The sequence below is a fragment of the Nesoenas mayeri genome, assembly GCF_963082525.1.
Source record: "Nesoenas mayeri genome assembly, chromosome: 4".
Lineage (NCBI taxonomy): Eukaryota > Metazoa > Chordata > Aves > Columbiformes > Columbidae > Nesoenas > Nesoenas mayeri.
Window position 1 is genome coordinate 46,414,573 of NC_137540.1, and position 20,436 is coordinate 46,435,008.

General features: G+C 38.0%; 1 protein-coding gene across 1 annotated transcript in view; it reads left to right on the top strand.

Moving 5' to 3' along the window:
- Nucleotides 1-1,636: 1,636 nt before the first annotated feature.
- The window catches only part of MTMR7 (myotubularin related protein 7), a gene marked incomplete at its 5' end in the record, with an annotated part of 46,832 nt that continues 28,032 nt past the window's right edge, over nucleotides 1,637-20,436 (top strand). Inside the window, 3 exons of the mRNA XM_080344040.1 lie at nucleotides 1,637-1,660; nucleotides 18,683-18,805; nucleotides 19,891-20,053. Coding sequence (XP_080200166.1) covers nucleotides 1,637-1,660; nucleotides 18,683-18,805; nucleotides 19,891-20,053 — 310 coding nt within the window. The remainder of the gene's footprint in view (nucleotides 1,661-18,682; nucleotides 18,806-19,890; nucleotides 20,054-20,436) is intronic.

Sequence of the window (20,436 nt, forward strand, 5' to 3'; positions counted from 1 at the left end):
ACTTTACACAATTCATGCACTTTTATGGGTGCTGTCCAGTGAATTTTCAAACAGAAAATGGTGTTTTCAGATCTGAGTGAACAGAGTGAAATAGGATGATAAAAACCTTCAAGAAGAGTTTTCATGCTGTTGATGGTGTCTCAGATTATGGTCATACCAGCCACTCCTGCTTGATAACAGCAGTTGAACTCTGAGAAAAAGGACAGTAGAAATGAGCCAAAATGGGAGGAATGATGCAGAATGGCCAAATCCAGGGATGACTTATGTTCCACCCATGATAGTACAGCTTCTGTCTCCTCTAAATGAAGAGTTGGCATAAAAAACTCATGATGCTGAATAACCTAGCCATACCTTAGCAAGAAAGGGGCAGGATTGGAGAAACATTGGCAGGACTGGAGTCAGTACAGTTATACCTGTTGCTCTCTTTCCCTAAGGGTATTCATATTCTTTGGTAGCCCCGTGTTATTTGCAGCCCATATTTTATGTTTTACAAAATAGATTAAGCATGCATTCTCTGCAGACAAGATAAGGATATGTAGGGAGCTTCTGCTGCTCTTGCCATGGCCTTTGTGTGGTTTGACAGGTCTCCACATTTGTTTGTATCCCTTGATGAGGCTAGTGCCTCTATCTGAACAACTGCTGTAATACATTGATCAATATAGAATGCCTGAGCATATTACAAGCCTCAAAAGCTATGGTTTATCAGAAATAATATATTAGCACCTCTAGTATTTGCACATTAGCATGAACACTGGGAAGTTTCTCTTTTTGCTCGAAATATGATAGTGATTCAAAGACAGTTAGAGATACTTGTTCTTCATATTTGCACACGTAAGCTCAGGAAATCAGGTCTGTAGCATATCTCTTTGCTCCAAGAGGTAGCAGATCTCTCGGATCAGGCAAGGCAAAAGATGGGACAAGGAATTTCAGACATAAAAGTGAATATAGAATCTCACAAAGATTTCCCACCTTTGTGCAAGTCTAAGGATACAGCAAAATCGTGAATTATAGAAGAAAAAGGCACACGAAACTTGAGACAGATAAACAAAATTCAGTGCTTCAGTTTCAGTAAGTGCAGCTTTGTTTTTGAGATATAGCACCCACTGGGCGAGAGAACAAAATATTAAAAATAGGGGGAGGCTATCTTAGACAGAGCTCCCTTTTACGTTTCTGATCATGTCTTTCCTGAAAGAAAGGACATAGCTATGTAATTTTAGAGAAGACAGCAAACCGCTCAAGAGCCACCTCCAGGCTGTGCCTGTCGCTGCCCGGGGATGCGAGCCGGGGCCGGGGACCAGGCTCCCCGCGGGCTGCGGCGGGGGCCGGGGCGGGCAGCCGCGGAGCATCCCCGCCGGCGGGCAGCATGGCAGCTGCCGGGGAGGTGGAGCCAGCCGCTGACCTGCCAGCTTCGGAACACGGGCACATTATCTGCGTTGAATAAATCTTCCTTTTTTCCTCCCTACCTGCGCCGGAGAACACGAGGCAAAAAATAAAACAAAAACATATTAAGTTTTAAATCTGTATTTTTTTAAAAGCAGGGCCGGCAGGAGAAAACGGGAGAGAGAGGCCAGGTGCGTACGGCTGCCTCTCTGCCGGCTGCGGAGGTGCATGAGGAGCTGGGCTGGGCGCCGCCGCCATGGAGCACATCCGGATGCCCAAGGTGGGTCCCGGCGGGCGGCGGGGCCGGGCCGGGGAGGCGGGAGAGGCCGCCCGGGGCCTCCGGGCGCGGAGCATCACCGACACCGCTCCTGCCGGGGCTGCCGCGGCCGAAAGGAGGCTTTAGCCACAGCCCTGCGGCCCCGGGGCTGTGCACAGCCATCCTGGGCGCGCCGTGGGGCTGCTGCGGGCTTGGTTTTTTAACCAGTTTGCAATGAAATCCACCCAAATACACCGGGAGGTGAACGCGTTGTTTTGCGATGTGGGCTGAGCGTTTGTCGGGCATTTTAATTGCCTTTTACTCAGTCCTTCCAGATAATGCAGACGCTGTCCATGACTTGTAGGTATCCAAGATGAGAGGTCTGTTATCTGCTTTACAGATGCCTTTAGTTTACACCAGTATTTTAGACCTGGTGATGGATTTGTTTACTGTTTGTATACTGACATTTGGTCAGTGTAATCATTCTTATTATAAAGCTTTCAAAGCATGAGGCCTGTGAATAAATACAAAATTGTCATATTTTTTCTAAAAAAGAAGGTACAGTTTTGACATACAAAAATTTTAGATTAACAATAATCATTAAAAAAATGAACCAGAGCAATATGTTAATTTGAAGTGGGGGTGGGATATGTTCTCATATTATTTATTTATTTATTTATGTACCCAACCCCCTGCCATTAACATAACGATTTTTGCGCATTTGTTTATTATTATCTGGTATGATCACATAAATTTTAAATGAGGGTCTCCTTGCTTCATCTAAATTTTTTGGGCCTACTAAGCTGGAAATATATTAAGAAGATAGACATTTAGAACAACTGCTTTTCCTCTTACTTCATGATATATTATCTGACTTTGTGGGAAGGAAGAATATCAGAATAGTAAGAAAGTATCCTACTACAGGCTGGAAATGATTAGTGAAAGTTGTTCAAACATATGTTTCTGACCAATAGATGAAGAACGCTGAAAAGCATGAATGAGGAAAATAGTGAAAACAAACTAAAAAGGTAGAAAAAATCCTAAAAATAAATGGTTATATTTGCTGTGAATGGAAGGCCCAGGCAAGTCCCAATTGCTGGCAGATGTAAGAGTTGGTCCGAATGGACTGTGACAGCAGTGCAGGCTTATCTGTTAGCTTTTCTATAAGCAAGTCCTTAAAATGTTACTATGTATATGTAAGACCCATGTCTGTCCCTGACAGCTGTGAGAAGGCACCGTACTGATGACTCAAGACACTGAAATTCTTACTCAGTGCAAGGTGATTCTGCAGTCTTGGTTCCTAGCATTCCCTTGCATTATAGCTGTGCTGAAAATTATCTGTCTAATGTTATAAAGCAGTTTAAAAGGCATGATTTAAAGGTACAAGTGATTAAAAAATCCTTTACCATTTCTTACATAAATGTAGAAAATCCAGGATATTCAACATGAGTAGGTGTTGAAATATTTCATCTCTACATTACTCCTACAATTACCTGGCAGAATTTATATCTTTGATTTGTTTGTTAAAAAAACCTCAGCGAAATCAGCCTCCAGAGCAGTGTTGGGTTTTTTTGTTTGTTTTGGTTTTTTACTGTTGTTTTGGTTGGGTTGATTGTTTATTTTTTATAATTTGCAATTTAATGTTAAATGATTACCAATGCCAGTAATATAAAAACAGGTAAGAAAAAGCTATGTGAATATAGGGATATTATCACTATATCATGTGGTAGACTCTGGTATCACATTTCCTGACTCTATGCAATTTTGTCCTGAGAGAAATTTGACAAGCAACTGCCCTACTCTTTAAAGGTATTAATCTTGAAATAATGACACTTTCCTTGATTTGCAAACCCAGCCAAATGGAAAATCAAGATAAATCACGTACTTAGAGAATTCATAAATTTAATAATATCTGAAACCAAAATTCCTGCCTCATGTAAAAGCTTTTCCTTCAAAAGGCAGTAAAAAAGATAGGTTTATATCACATGATGTCCATTAGGACTTGGCAATTGCTTTTTATTTTAATTGAAATATAGTTGTAGTGAGTGATGGTTTGTAAATATTAAAATATAATGGATATAATTGTCATAACAAAGCAGAAAGAAATTCTATACCAATTGGGCCAGTAGTTCATTTAGGTCACTATGCTGTGTCTGAGTGGCAGAAGGAGAGCAGGTAAAGCTGGCCATATTCTGCACCCTCTCAGCATCCACAGTTGTATTAGTGTCCAACCCTTCCTAGCTTGATTAATATCTGTTTATGGACCTCTCTGTGTGAGTTTACCAGAGCTTCTTCTAAAGATGCTGACACCGATCTGCCTCCATAACCTGCGTGGAAGCAAGTTCTGAAAGATCATGGCTGTACAAAGTAATTATTTCTTCTATCTGTTAAAAAGTTCTTAGTAGTTTCATTCAATATTCCTCACTTCTAGCTTTGCAGACTTGGTGAATAACAGTTCTGTGTTCACCTTAACCATGACTGAGTGTAAATCTTGATCACAACCCACCAGATTCTGATAATTTCAGACCGATGTCAACAATGACCCTGAGACCTCTTCCCTGCATGGTAACTATCAGTTCTAAGTGTAGGTATGGTTTATGTTTGTTTTCCTACAGGTACACTACTTTAGGTTTGTGCTGAAGCTCTTCTGTGTCTCTTTTGCCCACACACTCTGTTTTGCAAGGCTCTTCTGGAGTTTTTGTGCCACAGATAAGGCATTTGGATAAGACAGTTTATGATCATCTGCAGACTTGAAGATTTCACTGTTTAATCTTTTCTTCAGATCACTGAGAAAGCTGAATAAAAGCAGTCCCAGCACCAGACTTTGTAGGACTTCACTGTTGACCCTTCTCCATTCTGAAAAGAGACCTTAAGCACTAGTTTTTGCTTCCCATCCTTTAACTAGTTTTGTCTGTAAATGGATATTTCCTCCAGTATTGTGGCAACTTAATTTCTCTAAAAGCCTTCAATCGTCAAAAGTTTTTTTGGAAATCTAAATAGACTGTGTCCTCTGGGTCACCTTTACCCATGCGCTTCATGGCAGCATCACAGGATTTGCAGGATTTCCTTCTGCAAAAACTATTCTGGTTCTCTCCCAACAGACTGTGTGCATCCACCTCCTCAACAATCATATTCTTTCACATGTTGTGGACGTGACTATGTAATTTTGCTAATGATATGTTGTCTAGTCTTTCGCCAAAAGACATAATACCCGAAGAATTTAGCAAGTAAAAGTAGCAAGTCAATAGCAGAAATAGAAACCAGGTCTCCTGACAGTTGTCTGTTAGACAAAATCGCTTTTCTTCATTATTTCTGAAATGTTATTCACTAGACCTCCTGGACCTTCCCCGGTCCTTCTGGATGGCCAGGTCCCTAACACACTATTTTACCTACTGAATGCTACTGTTGTATCATTAGACTATCAGCAGAACACAGACTGCATGCATGATGTGTGTTTATACATACATACATATACAGTAATGATCTTTTCACAAAGCAAATGACACCCTGTGTGTGAAGGCTGTAATTTGAGTACATGTAGGGGTTGCTAAGAGTCACATATTGCTAAATATAATTATTCATAACTCAAATAATCTTTTAGAAATTAATAATTAGTAAAACCACTGCCTTCCATGAGTGTGGATTGAGCAGCAAGATGGTTTAGGATAGCTGCCAAAGCCCCAAATGTGACAAACTGTTCATAACAGTAATAAAAAATGAGTAAGCAATACTTCTGCACAGACTAGAGGCACATCTTGCTAATGTGTGCAGAGATACATCTGTCCATGGACAGGCTGACAGATAAAGAGCTCTGAAGATATATTTACTTCATAGGGGAACTTCATGCACTGTTGCTAATTAGTCACTTCATTTTATTTAGCCTGGTTCTGTATCATTTGTCTCTGTATATTGGCAGCAGGACTACTGAATAGCCTTCTTATAATACAGAATATATCAGATTTATCCCTGGTGTAACAGCTGTCTCCAGTGGAGCTAGTCCAGAAATTCATTTGGCTCGGTATCTCTTGTTAACACAATACTTGGGATGACTTGTGTTGCTTGAGTGCTTTCTTTTTTGTGATATTATGGTAAGGTATTTCCTTTCAATTATCCCTTTCTCAGGGAGAATTTAAGATATGCTGCCATTTTTCATGGTAGTTACAACCCTTTTTACCAGATGTATTACTTGCCAAAACAAATTTCCAGCGTGGGCAAATGAGTGTTGTTTCCTTTGCTATTTTCCTTTCCATAGTTCTTCCTTTTCATTCAAAAAGCTTTATAATACAAGTTAGTTTTCTCAGTGTATCCATCAGGAAAACCATATCATTTATATCCACTTTATATACAACACATGACAAAAATGGCAAAAAATTTGTCCATGTACTCATCTAGGTCAATGGCAAAATTAAACCCATCAAGCTTAATCTTTACTTTCCAACTACATCTGTCATGTTGCTGTATCTCCACCTATTTTAAGCCAAGCTGACATTTCTACCATTGCTCTCTGAGTGCCTGCTGTTGAGAAAGGAGGTGATATTATAGTTAAGTTCTCCATACTCAGGCTACCGTTCTTTTTGGAAAAGTTGAGTTTCACTTCAGTGATGTAGGGAGGTGGCAGCAGTCCTGAGACAATATCAGGAACCATCTGGGGCTGTGGGCTGTTTTTTCCCCTCCAACCCAGGGAATGGAGTGCCACAGGCATTTTACTGTAGAGGTCCAAGCTCTTGGCTAAACTTTTATTTAGTTTGCTGCTTAGGAAAGGCAGAGGAGGTGAGGTTGGCATTCTCTTGCTTTTTCTGGTGTTTTTGATGATCAGCTTAGCACAGCGCACCTTATGGTTCAGCTGATGCCTTTTGATTCAATAACTGTTTTCTAACTTTACATCATGGTTAGGAAATGTTAAACTATTCTGGGGCTAGACACATTTAATGACTTCAAACATGTCATTCTACTTGACTGTTTATACTGAAAGTGATACATTAAAACATCTGCACTAATTCTGGATGCTTTTAACTCTGATTTTGTGCATTATATACCTTTTTGTGTTAATAAATCTTTGCTATGTAGAATGCAATTTAGTTTTATTTGGTTCCATTTATTCCGTGTTTTTGCTGTGGAAGTTCGGGCACAAATGATAAAGTTAACACAAATGACCTTTATAAAATACTATGCTGAAAGCATTCTGTGGTTTGGCATTCAAGACTGGAGGTGGACAAAATTAAAATAGGAATTTCAGAGGATAGCTACACGATGTGGGATTTTATTTAAAATCTCAGGTTGGAATTTGCTCTTAAAATGTTTGTTTTGAGTTAGACTCATCAAGGGACTTGCTTATTAGTGTCAGTTTAGATTTAAACAAAGCCTTGTAACAGCCATTATTCTCAAAAGGTTTAGTCGGAAAATGGTTATTGTGCATTCATGCTACGATTTCAATTAAATTCTATCTCAGGGGTGCGGGTTTTTTTCTAACCCACCCCACAGAATTGTGGACTTTTATACTTGAGCTACATATGACTGGTTGTGAGAATCACAGCCTGATTACAGTAAGGACCTCAAACTTCATACAAATGATATTTACAGTTTACCTCACTCATCAATCATATTTTCATAGCTAACCTCACTGGCCTACAATCCAGCTGGGGATTGGCCATCTCAGCCTCAGTTCTCTCATATTCTTTTTAATTTAAGTCACTTGATACATCTTTTTGGAACTGGAAGAGATCCAGAGCTGTCTTTGATCTGGGTGGGTTTCAAGATAATTTAATTATCAGTGAAATTAAACTAACTCCTGCTAAAAAGAAATATTGCAGTGTAATTTTAGTGGATGACTTAGTCAGAATTGCTCTTTGGGTCTTGCGTTTCCTCCTCCCCCACATCATGGGTTTAGTTTGACTCATTCCTATGGTATATATGTGAATACCAGACTTTGTCTTGTTATATTGGAAGATTTTGTCTGCTTCCCTGAGCAGTATTTTCTTTTTCTTGTTCACTGATTTGGATGTTGTATTTCTTTCTCCTAGGCCTGTCAGGTTGTAGTGGAGTGTTTCTGTTGGACTCCACCTTCTTTCTATTCTTCAGCTTTTATCACTTGATTTTTCCTTACCAGGAACTTTTCAATTAAATGATTTTGAATAGACACACTCTTATTTACCAGACCAAAATGAGTCAGAGAAGGCTATTGTTGTCACTGAAATCCTGTGAAAGCATCAGCAGAGTTGTGATGAGTTTTTGCCTGCTTTACTGGCCACCTACCCAAGAGATTACTGGGCATCTGAAAACAGTTCTTTTTTCAAGTCAGCGATGAAATTGGAGACTTTGGGATTTCCGAGCTCCACAGTCCTAGGTCCGTTCTGCAATCTGGAAATGTAACCAGAGCTAACTCTTGCTTTCTGGGTCCACAGTCAATGTTCTGCAGCTCTCACAGCCCACACCAAGCCAGAACATCTCGAAGTTCTGCGAGACTTGCGTTTGGTTATGGATTTAAAAACTTCAGTTCGCTCTGTGAAACCAGGAACCTGGAAACTCAAGTAATTCAGGATTGTTCACCATTTGGATATTAATTTGGTCTCCATGTGGTAGAGCTGAAGCTTTTATTTTTGTCTCCACAAAACTCCTCTTTCTTGAACTTGGAGTTGGAAGTCCCGCTTCTGAGCTTCAGGGTACCAGCTCTCTGGGAGGGCTGTCAAAGGGAGGGTAGTCTATCAAAGTAGAAGTGAGCAGATTCTATTTCCAATTGTTAAATGTTGCACTGAAGTTTTAAAAACAAAGTGTTGTTATTTTTAATCAGTCAAAAAATCTTAGTCCAAAGTGGAAAACTTTGGAAGGCATAATTTTTTGTACTGAAACAGAAGACATTTTCATCAATAGTTACTTCATTTTTTTATTAGTTGCACCTGTATTTTACTTCTCTGGAATTTTAATGTGATTAAATAAAATACTTCATTCATTGTGATTGCCCTGGAAATATCTCCAATACAGACAGAGTTTAGATTTAACATACCTGGCAGAACTTCATTTTGCACCAACATGGACATTCTGGAGAGGTAAGAAACTAAGCCAGAGGGATCCAAGGTACTGGCTATTTCTGTTTGGCACACAGGCACTAGATGTTCATTGCTTAGAGCAAGGAATCAAAGCAGCCTTGACAGATACAGCACAGGAACACGCCACAGTCATGATGTCTTCTGTGCCATTCTCTTTCCCTAATTTTGTTACCTATGCAAAATTTATTTGCATTACAGGTGTGTTTGGCCCAACAGTGTTATTCTGATGAGACAGTACAACCCTACATCCTGTTGCTGGAATTTCAAAATATCACAAAGCTATCACACCTTTCTCCCTTTTCTTTGAGCTGGGAGTAGACGGTACAGGTGAAACTACTAAATAACCCACAAAAATCTTATTTGGTTAAAGTAGGCTGCAATTTTTCAATTCACAACATAATGAAATACTGTCTAATGTGGTGTATGCCACTGTGGTTATTCAAGTAACTCGTTTGTTACAGAAGACTAGAACTAAAACTTTAGAGTTCAGTTTCAGCTGAAATTTCACTTTTCTGTTTATTTGGGTGAAGTCTGCATTGTTTTATTCTCCCATTTGTTTTTTCCTTTTGGGCATCACTACTTATGGGATGAGATTTTTACTGTTTAGCATTAGGTATATAGTTTAAGAAGAGCCTCCATGGACATAGTCAAAGGAATTTCCAGCATCTCATTACACTGGATTCACAGTCTCCATTCACCATTTGTTCTTCATGTTCATAAGCTTCTAACTTAGTTACCTAAATAAGGTACTGAAATTTAGATGGTGTTAATACTTTCTTCATTTTATTACAATAATCAACTTCATTTGTTCATCACTCTTAGATATGTTTTCTCACTTCTGTAATGTGAATCGTAATTCTCATATTACTGTATTAGTATACATTCTCTTGAATGTATAGTGAAGAAAAAGAAGATCGCTTTTGGTGTACTTCATCGATCTCTCTGTTCTTAATCTTTGGTAAACCCATTGGAAGTGTCATGTGAAAAAGGTAAAGCTGTTAAAACATATAATGTATTCATCATCTCAAAACTATGTGCCTGTGTGGTAGTAAGAATCTGTAGGATAGCTGACCATGTACATAATAGCTAATTCAGTGTTTACTGCTTGTATCTAATCTACAGTGAGCCCAGGAACAGACTGACCTTTGTGAGGTGAATGACTTACCAAGTGAGCACAGGAGCTGTTTTACTAGATCAGACCAGCAGTCCTTTTAATTTTGTAACCAAAATACCTGAATCAGAATACTGTGTAAATGGAAGTGAGGGGAAATCATGATCCATCTGGGAAGATGCTTCCAAATGTGCTTAAGCCTGAACACTGATGCAGCCAGTGGTCCTAATTCAAAGGTCTTTTGAGGCAATTAAATAATTTTTCTGGCTTGAAAAGACTCAAGATCTAGCACTTTGTCTTTTATGTTTTTGGTTCTATTTTCACTTGGTTTTCTTTATTTTACATGCCTCTTAACTTTGGAGCCATGCTATTCTGGATGCTTTTTCATTTTGGAAACTTGATTTACACAGGTATGCAAAGGAGCAGCCTGTATCAAATGGAGGAATGTAAATGTACATTTCTTTGGCTGCATGCAGATTTCTTTCTCCCTACTCCAGTTTACTGCTGTGAACAATATAATAATTTTCTGTATGTTTTTTCAGAACTAAATCTAAACTGTTCTGGTAAATGTAGTAATATTTACTGATATGAGGAAGCTCTCTTTTTTTCGTAAATTAAAGCTCTTTGATATGGCTTTTAATAGAACATACAGAAAACGTAGGAAATTCCTCGGTTGCTCTCTTTTCTAGATAATGACCTCTAGTATGATCTGAAAGAGGAAACGTTATGGAAAAGCTTTGTGTTGCAATGTTGACACCATACTGCTATGCAATATACACTTGTAATAAGTTACTGTTCACTGCATCTATTACACAACTTCTACTCATCTATAACTAATAATATGGTACTGACTTGCCGCTTTTTATAGATCTTAGCAGACAGCAGGAGTTTTTTTTAATCCAAATTGTTCAGTAATTAGTTCACTGTCTTACTAACGTTACAAGTCATTCCTTATCATTTTTTTCAGCTCTTTTCCAGTATTCCAGTTTCACTTCGGTCCTTTTGTAAATTAGGCTCAATTAGAATTTTCTTGAATATTTTCCCTTATCCTGCCAGGTTTTTACAATGCATAGCTTAAGGTGCCCACTTAAATGTAATGATTTTTGTATTTTTGGCCTTTGTTGATTCTTTTGACATATGCAGCCATCTGACTCCACCTTACAGATGGATTGCGCATTATTTTACTGTACTTGGGAAATCTTTTCAGAGATGAAAATATAAAAAAGTTACAAGGATCAACTACAGTTTTCATGTTTCCCATAAAATAGAATAGAAACCACATTAAATGGCAGCATCAACTGGCAATTTGGTTTTCCTTTATTCTTGTTCCAAGATTATGTAAAAAGATCACTTACTATATTTTGTTTCATGAATACAGCACTATAGTATCTTTGTGTGAAAACAAAAATATAATAGCATTTGGTCTTTCGCATGTTGTATTTTTTCACTCTCAGGAATTACACTAAACACAGGGATAGCTGGGGTCAACCAGGGTGAAGAAAGCTCAAATATTCCATTTGGCCTCAAACCATACCAGATGTGCTCCTTTTTTCTCATTAGGCTCAGACTTTTGGCTTGCAGAAGCTCTTCCCTTAGGTTTTGCATGCCTGCACTGCTGAAGCCGGTCAGAGCCGTGTCACTCCTTCTCGGGATTCAGTTTCTTTTTGGCTTTATTCGCATGTGTAACATCACAAGGTGAATAGGGAAGGTGGCTGAAATTCCTGGATGATATAGGAGCCCAGGGGAAGATGGAGACCTGGACAGACCAGAAGAAGCCTTTCTAGGACTACATGTGTGCCAGTAACCTAATGGGCCCTCCCTGTTCCTTGGCTTTGGGTCACAGCCTGTTGTGAAAGTAGAACTCTTGAAGAATCATAGAAACTCCTTTGTGCAGTCAAATGTCAAAGTACTTGATCAGCTTCTATCTGGCACTTGCTCTAACAGGCTTTTGTTGTACAGCAATGCATTTTAACTGTCTGAACAACAGAGAAGCTCCTGAGGATGTGACCTGAGCTCAGACATTCCTTGCTTACCTTTAATTAGAAGCTTAGTCCTGGCTGGGAGGGTTTTCTGGCCTTTTCTTTCTTTCTTCTTCTTTTTTTTTTTTTTGTATGCATATGGTAAGGAATTAGAGAAATTTGTAACTGTTCCTCTTAAAGGAGCTGGGAGCACTTGCTGATAGAGGGGAGCAGAGCTATTTTGTTCTTGGCTTCCGGATAGGATTTTTGCCTTGTGTTCTCCTTCCAGATGCACAGTGATTATTGTAATGTGCAGCTTGGCAGTTACCATGGCAGAACTGGCAGTTAAAGTCGCTTTTACTTCAGGTTTAGCTAATAGGTGGGAAGCAAGCCTGAAGACCAAAGACCAGTGTAGTGAGAATAAAACACTCTGAGATGGTTTTTAATACTTGTGTTTTTTTGAAAATCCCACAGTAGAGACCATTTTGTGTCAAATAACATCTCTCTATTGTAGGCGAGTGGTGTTGTGTCAGGAAGCAGAGAGATGTGGAGAGGCTTGGGACTGAGGCTCCAAGGCATAGTTTTTTCCAGCGTGACCAATCTGCTGCACAGCTTTGCTTTTCTCTTGTTTCCTTACTCGATTCTGAGTTCACAGTCTAATCTGATACTGTATCTGAAGGAGCTTTCCCATGTGCAGTTATAAAGAGCATGAAAAAGTACCAGTAAATTCTGCATTTTTTATGATGCTGCCAGGGGTTTGGAGATACTGATACATCTTAAAGAAGTGAGAATGAAGGTAGCATATTCAAGAAGCATTTAAAAGTAGTCCATGTAGTTAGAGCTTATTCAAGAAGTAATCTATACTAAGAGTGAAAACAAATCAGAGTACATGGATATTTTTAGGAATAACGTTTTGGCACACCAACTTTTCTGAAGACTTTCAGGGTCCTATCTTTACCATTTTTTCTTTGGTGGGAGTCCCATTGAAACTGGTGGGAGTTGTGCCTGAATAAACTTTTGGCCCATTTTTTTCCCTAATATGACATCTTTTTCTTGAATGACCTCTTGGCAACCTGGTTCATAAGTCATTTGTCATGTCTGTTCTCTGAGTAAAAAGTGCCTTCCATCTGTTCTTAATCTGCATTCCCTTTAACTTCTATTTTTGCCTTCTCTTTTCTGTCATCTGTGTTGCATTGAAAATAGATTTTCTGGCCAACTTTATTTATCTCCATCTAAGGGGTTGGAATTATTGAAATAAATCTCTTGGCAGTCTTTTCTTTAAGCCTAGACAACCAGAGTCATCAGAAAAAAATAAATGATGGAGGCAACAGCTTCAAATAAATTATTAAAGTTTTTTCTTAGATGCCACTCTCCAGACTGGCTTGGCTAATGGTTTCTTTTTCACTCCTGAGGTCTTCTAGCTCTCAGTTTTACAGGTTGGTTTTGCTCTTTTTTTTTCTTTACCTGGCATTTTCTGATCTGGTCTTTCCCACCAGCTGTTCATTTTAGGCAAAGCATATGTGTGTGGTGTGTATGCTTTTTCCTTATGTGTGTCAGTACATACCTATTTTTTTAGGTTCAGTAGTTTTGATGAAAAAATTGAGCACTTTTTGGAGAAAAACTAGGAGACAAATTACTACAGTGACTTTTTACGATATTTAATTTCATTTTCATCAGCAGGCTGTTGCTTTTGAGATAGAAAAACTCAGCTTCTTCCAAAACACTATTGCAATGTGTGTTCCTCTCTTGTAGAAACAAACATATTCCCATTCCCTCTAGGCCATTTAAAGATACTGTTTGACTTGGCTTTCTTTTCCTGATTGAGAGGGTGGAGAAGAAGAAGGAAGGCTCCTTCTTTGAATCCTTTGGTCAGCAGAATGAAATCTAAGACTGATTTTACTTTTCTTTTTTTTTTTTTTAAATATTATTTTTTATTTTCTCTTTTTCCTGTCCATGGGTGAAATATACTGTTTTTTTTCCAGAAAGTTTGAGTATCTGGAAACTAAGCAGAAGAAACACAGATGAAGCTCAGATGAAAACCACATAAATCTGTGTAGGTGGTTGTGCAGAGAGTTTTTTAGAACAAGCTTGTGAGAGTTTAGAGATCCTTATTGCTCCTGAAGGCACTTCATGCTATTTACTATAAATCAGAACTGTGGATTTGAATCCAAGTAGAGTTTAGATGTAAGCAGTTCCCTTTCCCTTTGGAAATTACACTAGATATGAGAAGGTCGTTCATGAGGCAAGTTGTTAGTAAACCTGCTTTATTTTTCTCATAGTAAAATCACAGATTGACATATATCACATGAGAATTAGGCAAGGTTGATTAATCAATCATACTAATTTCATTGAGCCAAATTTTGAGGTTCTCTTTATTTTTAATTGACTCTTACTGTACTTTTTAAGGCCAGTAAAAATAACGGCTTGCTAAAAATTCTGTCTGTTATATCATCTCACAAGCAGTACTTTTCCTTTGTTGAGCATGGTAGGAGAGCTCATTCTGAGTTGTACTTATCCACACTGAAAAACTGAGAAACTCTTGCTAGAACGCAGAAAACATATGATATTTTGGATGTTGTGCTATGTCACGAAAATGTCTGTCAGTATGAAAAATTCAATATTCTCAAATAAATAGAAATTGCCAAGAGCTCCGCTTAAGCAGAAACAGACAATATATCTGTGTTTCTGTACAAATATTGAAAGCCTGGGGGAAAAAAAAAAGTAATAGACACATTAAAATGTAATAGACACATTAAAAACTTAGTGGAAGAAAACTAATAAACGTGACAAGCTAATATCAGTGACAAATTACATGGGAAAGATCGAGAAAGTAATGCCTGTCAAAGAGCAGATTTTTTTGTCTTGAAGAAAATTTTGAGTTGAATCTCACAGATTAACTACATAACAAAAACAAAGAGTACCTACATATTGAAATTACAAGACTAAATATGAAAAGTAGGACTGTAGCACCACAGGACTGCAGTACAGCATTAGGACTGTAGTACTAACTGTCCTACATACTTAGATGGAGTATTCTTGAAATCGCAAAAAAAAAGGGGGAAAAAAGTCTCCCATGGCAATGTTTAACTTCAAAGAGGAAACTACATAAAAACGTGAAAATTGTTTAAAAAGAAAGAGAGCCAAATGTTATAATGTTTATAAGAGTCATGAAGATTGTTTAAATATGGGAGCTCACTGCAATTTGACTTCCAGAAAAAAGACTTTAAAGGACAAATAAAGTTTTGCATAGCTGAACAGCAGGATGAAGGAGTAAGAGGATGTCTCTCATTAAAATAACTGCTTTTATTAGAAGTAAAAGGGCTTTCTTCAAGTTGAAGTTTTGCCTAAATGCAGAAAATAAAGCATGACCAAATTAAATGTATAAACAAAATAAGGCAGGCCAAAAGAGACTTTGAAGAAAAGCTTGGCAAAAACTGATAGTAAAGCCATTTCCAGGCTGTCTTTAGTAGGTAAAATCCTGACAGAAAATCTACAGGGCTAGTAAATGATCAAAGTAGGGAAAGTATTTAGGGGCATACCCATTCTGGTGTATTTCTCTGTCAAGAACATATCAGAAGATTTGTCACCAATAAAAGCATTACTAGAAGAGATTTCAGAAGAAACTGGCAACAATAAACTGTAAAATTTTACCGGGACCAGATGGTATCTATGCAGGTTAAAAGAACTAGAGTACAAAACTCTCATGTCATTAACAATGGTGTAATGCTTAAAAGTTTCCTGGTCTGTAAAAAATTGAGGTGATAAATATGACACCTAATCTGACAAAATTAATAGAAGCTGCAAATACTCCCTAGGCTTCCTTCTAAATCACTAGATTTATGAATAAGTACGATAAAACTAGGAAGAATCAGCATAGCTTTCATAGAGGAATGCAGAATCTTTAAAAAATTATTCGAAAAATAACTGAACAAGGGGATGAGGTAGGTCCATTCAATAGAAGTTAGTCAGTTTTCCAAAACTTATTTAAGCATGTCCTTCATCAAAGGCTCTTAAAGAAATTGAAGTATCATAGGATAAGAGATACAGGCCTCTGAGTAACAAGGAGTTAAAAATTAAGAAGCAAATAGTAAGACTTTATTGTCCATTTTTGCACTAGCAGGAATTCATCACTAGAGATCCAACAGCTCTTTCAGAGCCTGTGGAGTTCAATTTAAAAACGTTTTGAAAGACAGAGGGAGGGGAGGAGAGGCCAGAGGTAGCGAAGTTCACTGGTATATTATTCAGGTAAGGAAAGTGATAGATTGCTGTAGGTGTTTGCAGCAATGTCTCATAAGACTGATGGACTAAATTAATCACTGATAAATGTAAAATAATACACATGGATATGTTTTATGTATGCAGACATGACTTTGAGTCAAAATTGGTATTTCTTAATAAACAAACAAACAAACAAAAAACCAACCAAACAACCAAAACCAAAAAAACCCACTGTATCCAGCAGAGCACAAAAATGCAAGCAATGTTTGAAGAATTTAAAAAATTTAATAGAGAACAAAACAGCAAACATCATTCTTCTACTACACAAACCTGTTGTACACCCGAATCTTGAATTCTGTTTGCACTTTTGTCCTCTTCGCAAGAAGTAGACCTCTTGTAGGACCACCAGAAATGTGGAAGAGCTTGTCTGGAATAGCTTCCATAAAGGTCACAACTACATAAGTTTGGGCTCTCCAGCCTGGAAATGATAGGATGGAGGGAAGGATCTGTAACAGCATCTGTGGCACAAAGTAAATGAGGAACAATATTCCCTGTTTGCAAAATTGTTCACCAAATGCATGGTGCACCTGCCAGTGGTGGCGGTTTCAAAGCAAGCAAGGGGATGTCTACTTTGCTGGTGTTTCCTGGTCTAAACTACCTCAGCTTGTAGGGTGTCATCTGGGGGTGATGATTGCCTTGTGCACCACCAGAGCCTGTCCAGCAGAGTCCTCGTTGGCTGGACTGCAGTGTAGGTACCTTGCTTGTCCAGACAAATCTCACCTCTTATTGTTGTTATTTGTGGGTTCTTTTTAGAGTTCAGGACTGCCTACATCTTTGTTTTGTATCATTCCTGCTCTTTTCTATCTTCTCTTTTGCTTACTACTGATTGCTCACTGGGTTAGTGCCGTGTTTCTTCCATTCCTTCCCACCCCAATACATGACCTCTGAAGTAGATAGTCCTGGGAAAAGACTTTATCCATGCTTTCTAGCTCTTTTATTTTTGTTTAAAGCCAATTATATCTGGCCTTGAGGGAGAAGACTTGGTTTCACTAATTGGTTGCTTTTAAGCATTTTGCTACCAAACTGGCCTATTTTGATTTTAAGGCTTTCTTTACTCCTATTTTTAAAATAGTGCAATCTGTTTGGAATACACATTGTAAACATGTAATTCTTAGATGCTGGCATCATTCTTGTTCTGGTATGATTTCAGTGGAACTATTTCTGTAAAATTTTGAGAATACATGGCTACATTTCTGAGCATTTTTGGAAGTTTCTGTCAATGTAATCTGGAATCTCTTCATTATTAAAAATCAAGTTGATTTTGCCGATCCTCTTACTCTTTTCTATTTGTATTTGTTGTACCCAATTCTGATTTTCAGGAAATTGGTGCAAAATTACATTTATTTCAATGCAAAAGTGATAAAGTCTTCTTAAACTTTGTTCTTCACCCAGCAAGCCTTCCATTTCCTCAAAGCAACATTTAAGTCAGCTTCTGTACTTCAAACACAAGACTAACTCCTTTTGATTTTAATGGAGACATGTCTCTTCAACAGTTATCAGCTTCAACTCCTGGAAATAACTAGGCATATGAAAGACATTGTAAGTCTTACGTGTAGTGTTGAAGAGAGAAGGTACAGAAGATCAGCCAGTGTGGTGAAGATTTTTTGTAGCAGTGAGCAGTCTGCATAGATCTGTGCTGCTTGCATGAAAAGCATATGTTCTGGTGTAATTCCAACATTATAAAACCAGAAGAGACCTTTTGGATAATTTACTACAAGTTATATGATATTTGCAATCAGCATTCCTTGGTTTAACTTTGAAATAGGTAGGGTTTTTTTGGAAAAATGTCTAATTTTTGTTTAAAAATTTTTGCAGTGGGAAACCAACTAAATCCATGGTAACAAACTGTTGACAGTTTTAGGCAGGTTTTTATCCCATTTAATATCAAATCATACAAAATGCCTCTGACACACACCAAATACAAAATACTGATAGTGTGCAAGCCACAAGCTGGTTATCTGAGAGTTAATAACATGTTATGGACTTGCTTATTGTCAGGAGTGTCACAAAGAGAGAACATCCATTTTGTGTCCAATGAGACAGCGTAGCAGATGTGAAATTCTTGATTTCCATTGAAAAGTGACTGAAGGCAAAAATTTCTTGTGTGGCCACTGCTGTCAGCCCTAATACGACCATAGGCACAAACACTGAAACATCTTTTAGAACCATCAGTGGAGACTTGCCCAGGAGCCTGAGTGACGTCTACTGAAAAAAGACACTCTACTACTTCCACATTCTGCTTATTGTTATGATTTTTTTAAATTTATCTTCCTATGTATCACTGATAATTCTGGAATGGGTTGAATGGACAACATGAAGCTAGAGTTTACTGAAGGCCAGGCCTTGCCTTACATCACAGGGTTTTGGTAAGGTGAGATAAAAGGGAAGAGGTCAAGTGAGAAATTGTCTTTGGAAGTCTTTGCTAACAAATTTTTGTGTACAGAGGTATCACAAGAGGGGGGGAAAATTAACATTAAGGCAGATCTGGAAATAGGTCACATAATATAACCGTATTTTCTCTTCTGATAGTAATTTCATATGGTACTGAAAAGAACTTACTTTGTAATGGAGGAGATGTGGATGTTAAGATCTCACTATGGCAGGCTGTGTCATAACTTAATTATTTTTTTTTTTCCTCTGTCATTTATTTGTATAGGTGGAAAACGTTCGGTTACTTGATCGTTTATCTTCAAGAAAAGCTGCACTGGGAACCTTGTATTTAACAGCTACCCATGTCATATTTGTGGAGAATGTTTCTGAAACTCGTAAAGAAACTTGGGTATGTATTTTTATTTTTTCAGTTAGCTATTAAGTGTGAGTCACTTCATTGATGGCAATTTAAAAATAACTTGCAAAACAGTTTAAACATAGTAAATTAGTTCATATGGATGCTTTTATAACTTCAAAGCATGTGAAATTCCAATGTGGTAATTTTTGAGAATTTTCAATGGATTCTGGACATTGCTACACAGTAAGAGGAGTAGAAGGACCTTCACCATGTGAATATCAGATGTGACCGACCAAGGAACAGCTGCTGTAGGCTACAGTGTTGCTCCTATCATCCAGGAAGAACTGAGGAGAAATGCTTTGAATGTGCATTAGTATCATGACTCAGTCACCTCTTGCTTCTCTCCCTAACTGCTTGTTCTGGATCAGTGATTTTGTTGTTTTGCTTTGGTTGGTGGACTTTTTGTTGTCTGTTTTGTGGGTTTTTTGTTTGCTTGGTTGGTTGTTTTGTTTTGGTTTTTTAATAACGTGGTATTTTGAGGGACCAGTAACAAGTTGCCTGTATACATATAAGCGCGGATATAGTTCCAATGTCATACCATTTGAGAGTCTTTTATGTGGATTAATTACAAATCCTTTGTCCAGTTTTGTACTAATTATTAACTCCATCCTCTTGTGGTCCCACTATTCCTTTCCAGATTCTTCTTTAAACATTTCATCTCATCTGATGCAGTATTTAAAACTACATCAGGACTACCATTCTGCTGATGAAGAGGGCCAACATTTTAGCCTTATTTAACTGGTGCTGGTTCATCTTTTCAGTGTATAGATAGATGGAAAAGGCTCATTTTTTGGACAACTGTTAGCTTACAGTAAAGCAAATGAACAGACAACTTGGGATAACACAGCCAGGTTAATGACTGAGCAGCTGAAACAATCCAGAAACACTTCTTTGTCTGAAGGTGATGTATCAGGCACTACTTGAGCCTGAGCTGAAGGTAGAAACAAAACTAGAAGAGAGTTTTCTCTAACAATAGTGGACACTACAATGCCTGCCCTGATATGTAATTATAAATAATTATTTTTCTTCCTAAAGATTTGAATAATTTGGCATAACCAATTTCAATTCTCCTGCAGGTTCTTCACAGCCAAATTTCCTCTATTGAGAAGCAGGCCACCACTGCCACTGGTTGCCCATTGCTGATCCGCTGCAAGAACTTCCAGGTCATCCAGCTGGTCATCCCTCAGGAACGAGACTGCCATGATGTTTACATATCTCTGATACGTCTGACACGACCAGGTATGAGATGGAAATAGGCACAAAAGTCAATCCTTGTCCTGAAGAGGGAGAATGCAATGGAAGAAAGGTATCTGTGTATCATTGCACTTTGTAGTTTAAGAAAAAAGGCTTTATTAGAGACGTGTCATGAGAGAAAATGTCCCTGAGCAGACGAGCATACTAACATAATTACTTACAGAGCAATGAAGAAATCACATCATAATAAGTAGTTCATTCCACAAAGTATGTCATGAATTTCTGTTGAAAATTATACTCTAGGCTATCATTGGCCATACAATACACTATCATTCTATTTTATGTGTAACTTGTTTACTGGATGCCTTGTGTAAACAAGAATTTAGGAAAATACTTCCAAGTCTCTAAATACAAGGAATTTTTATGTT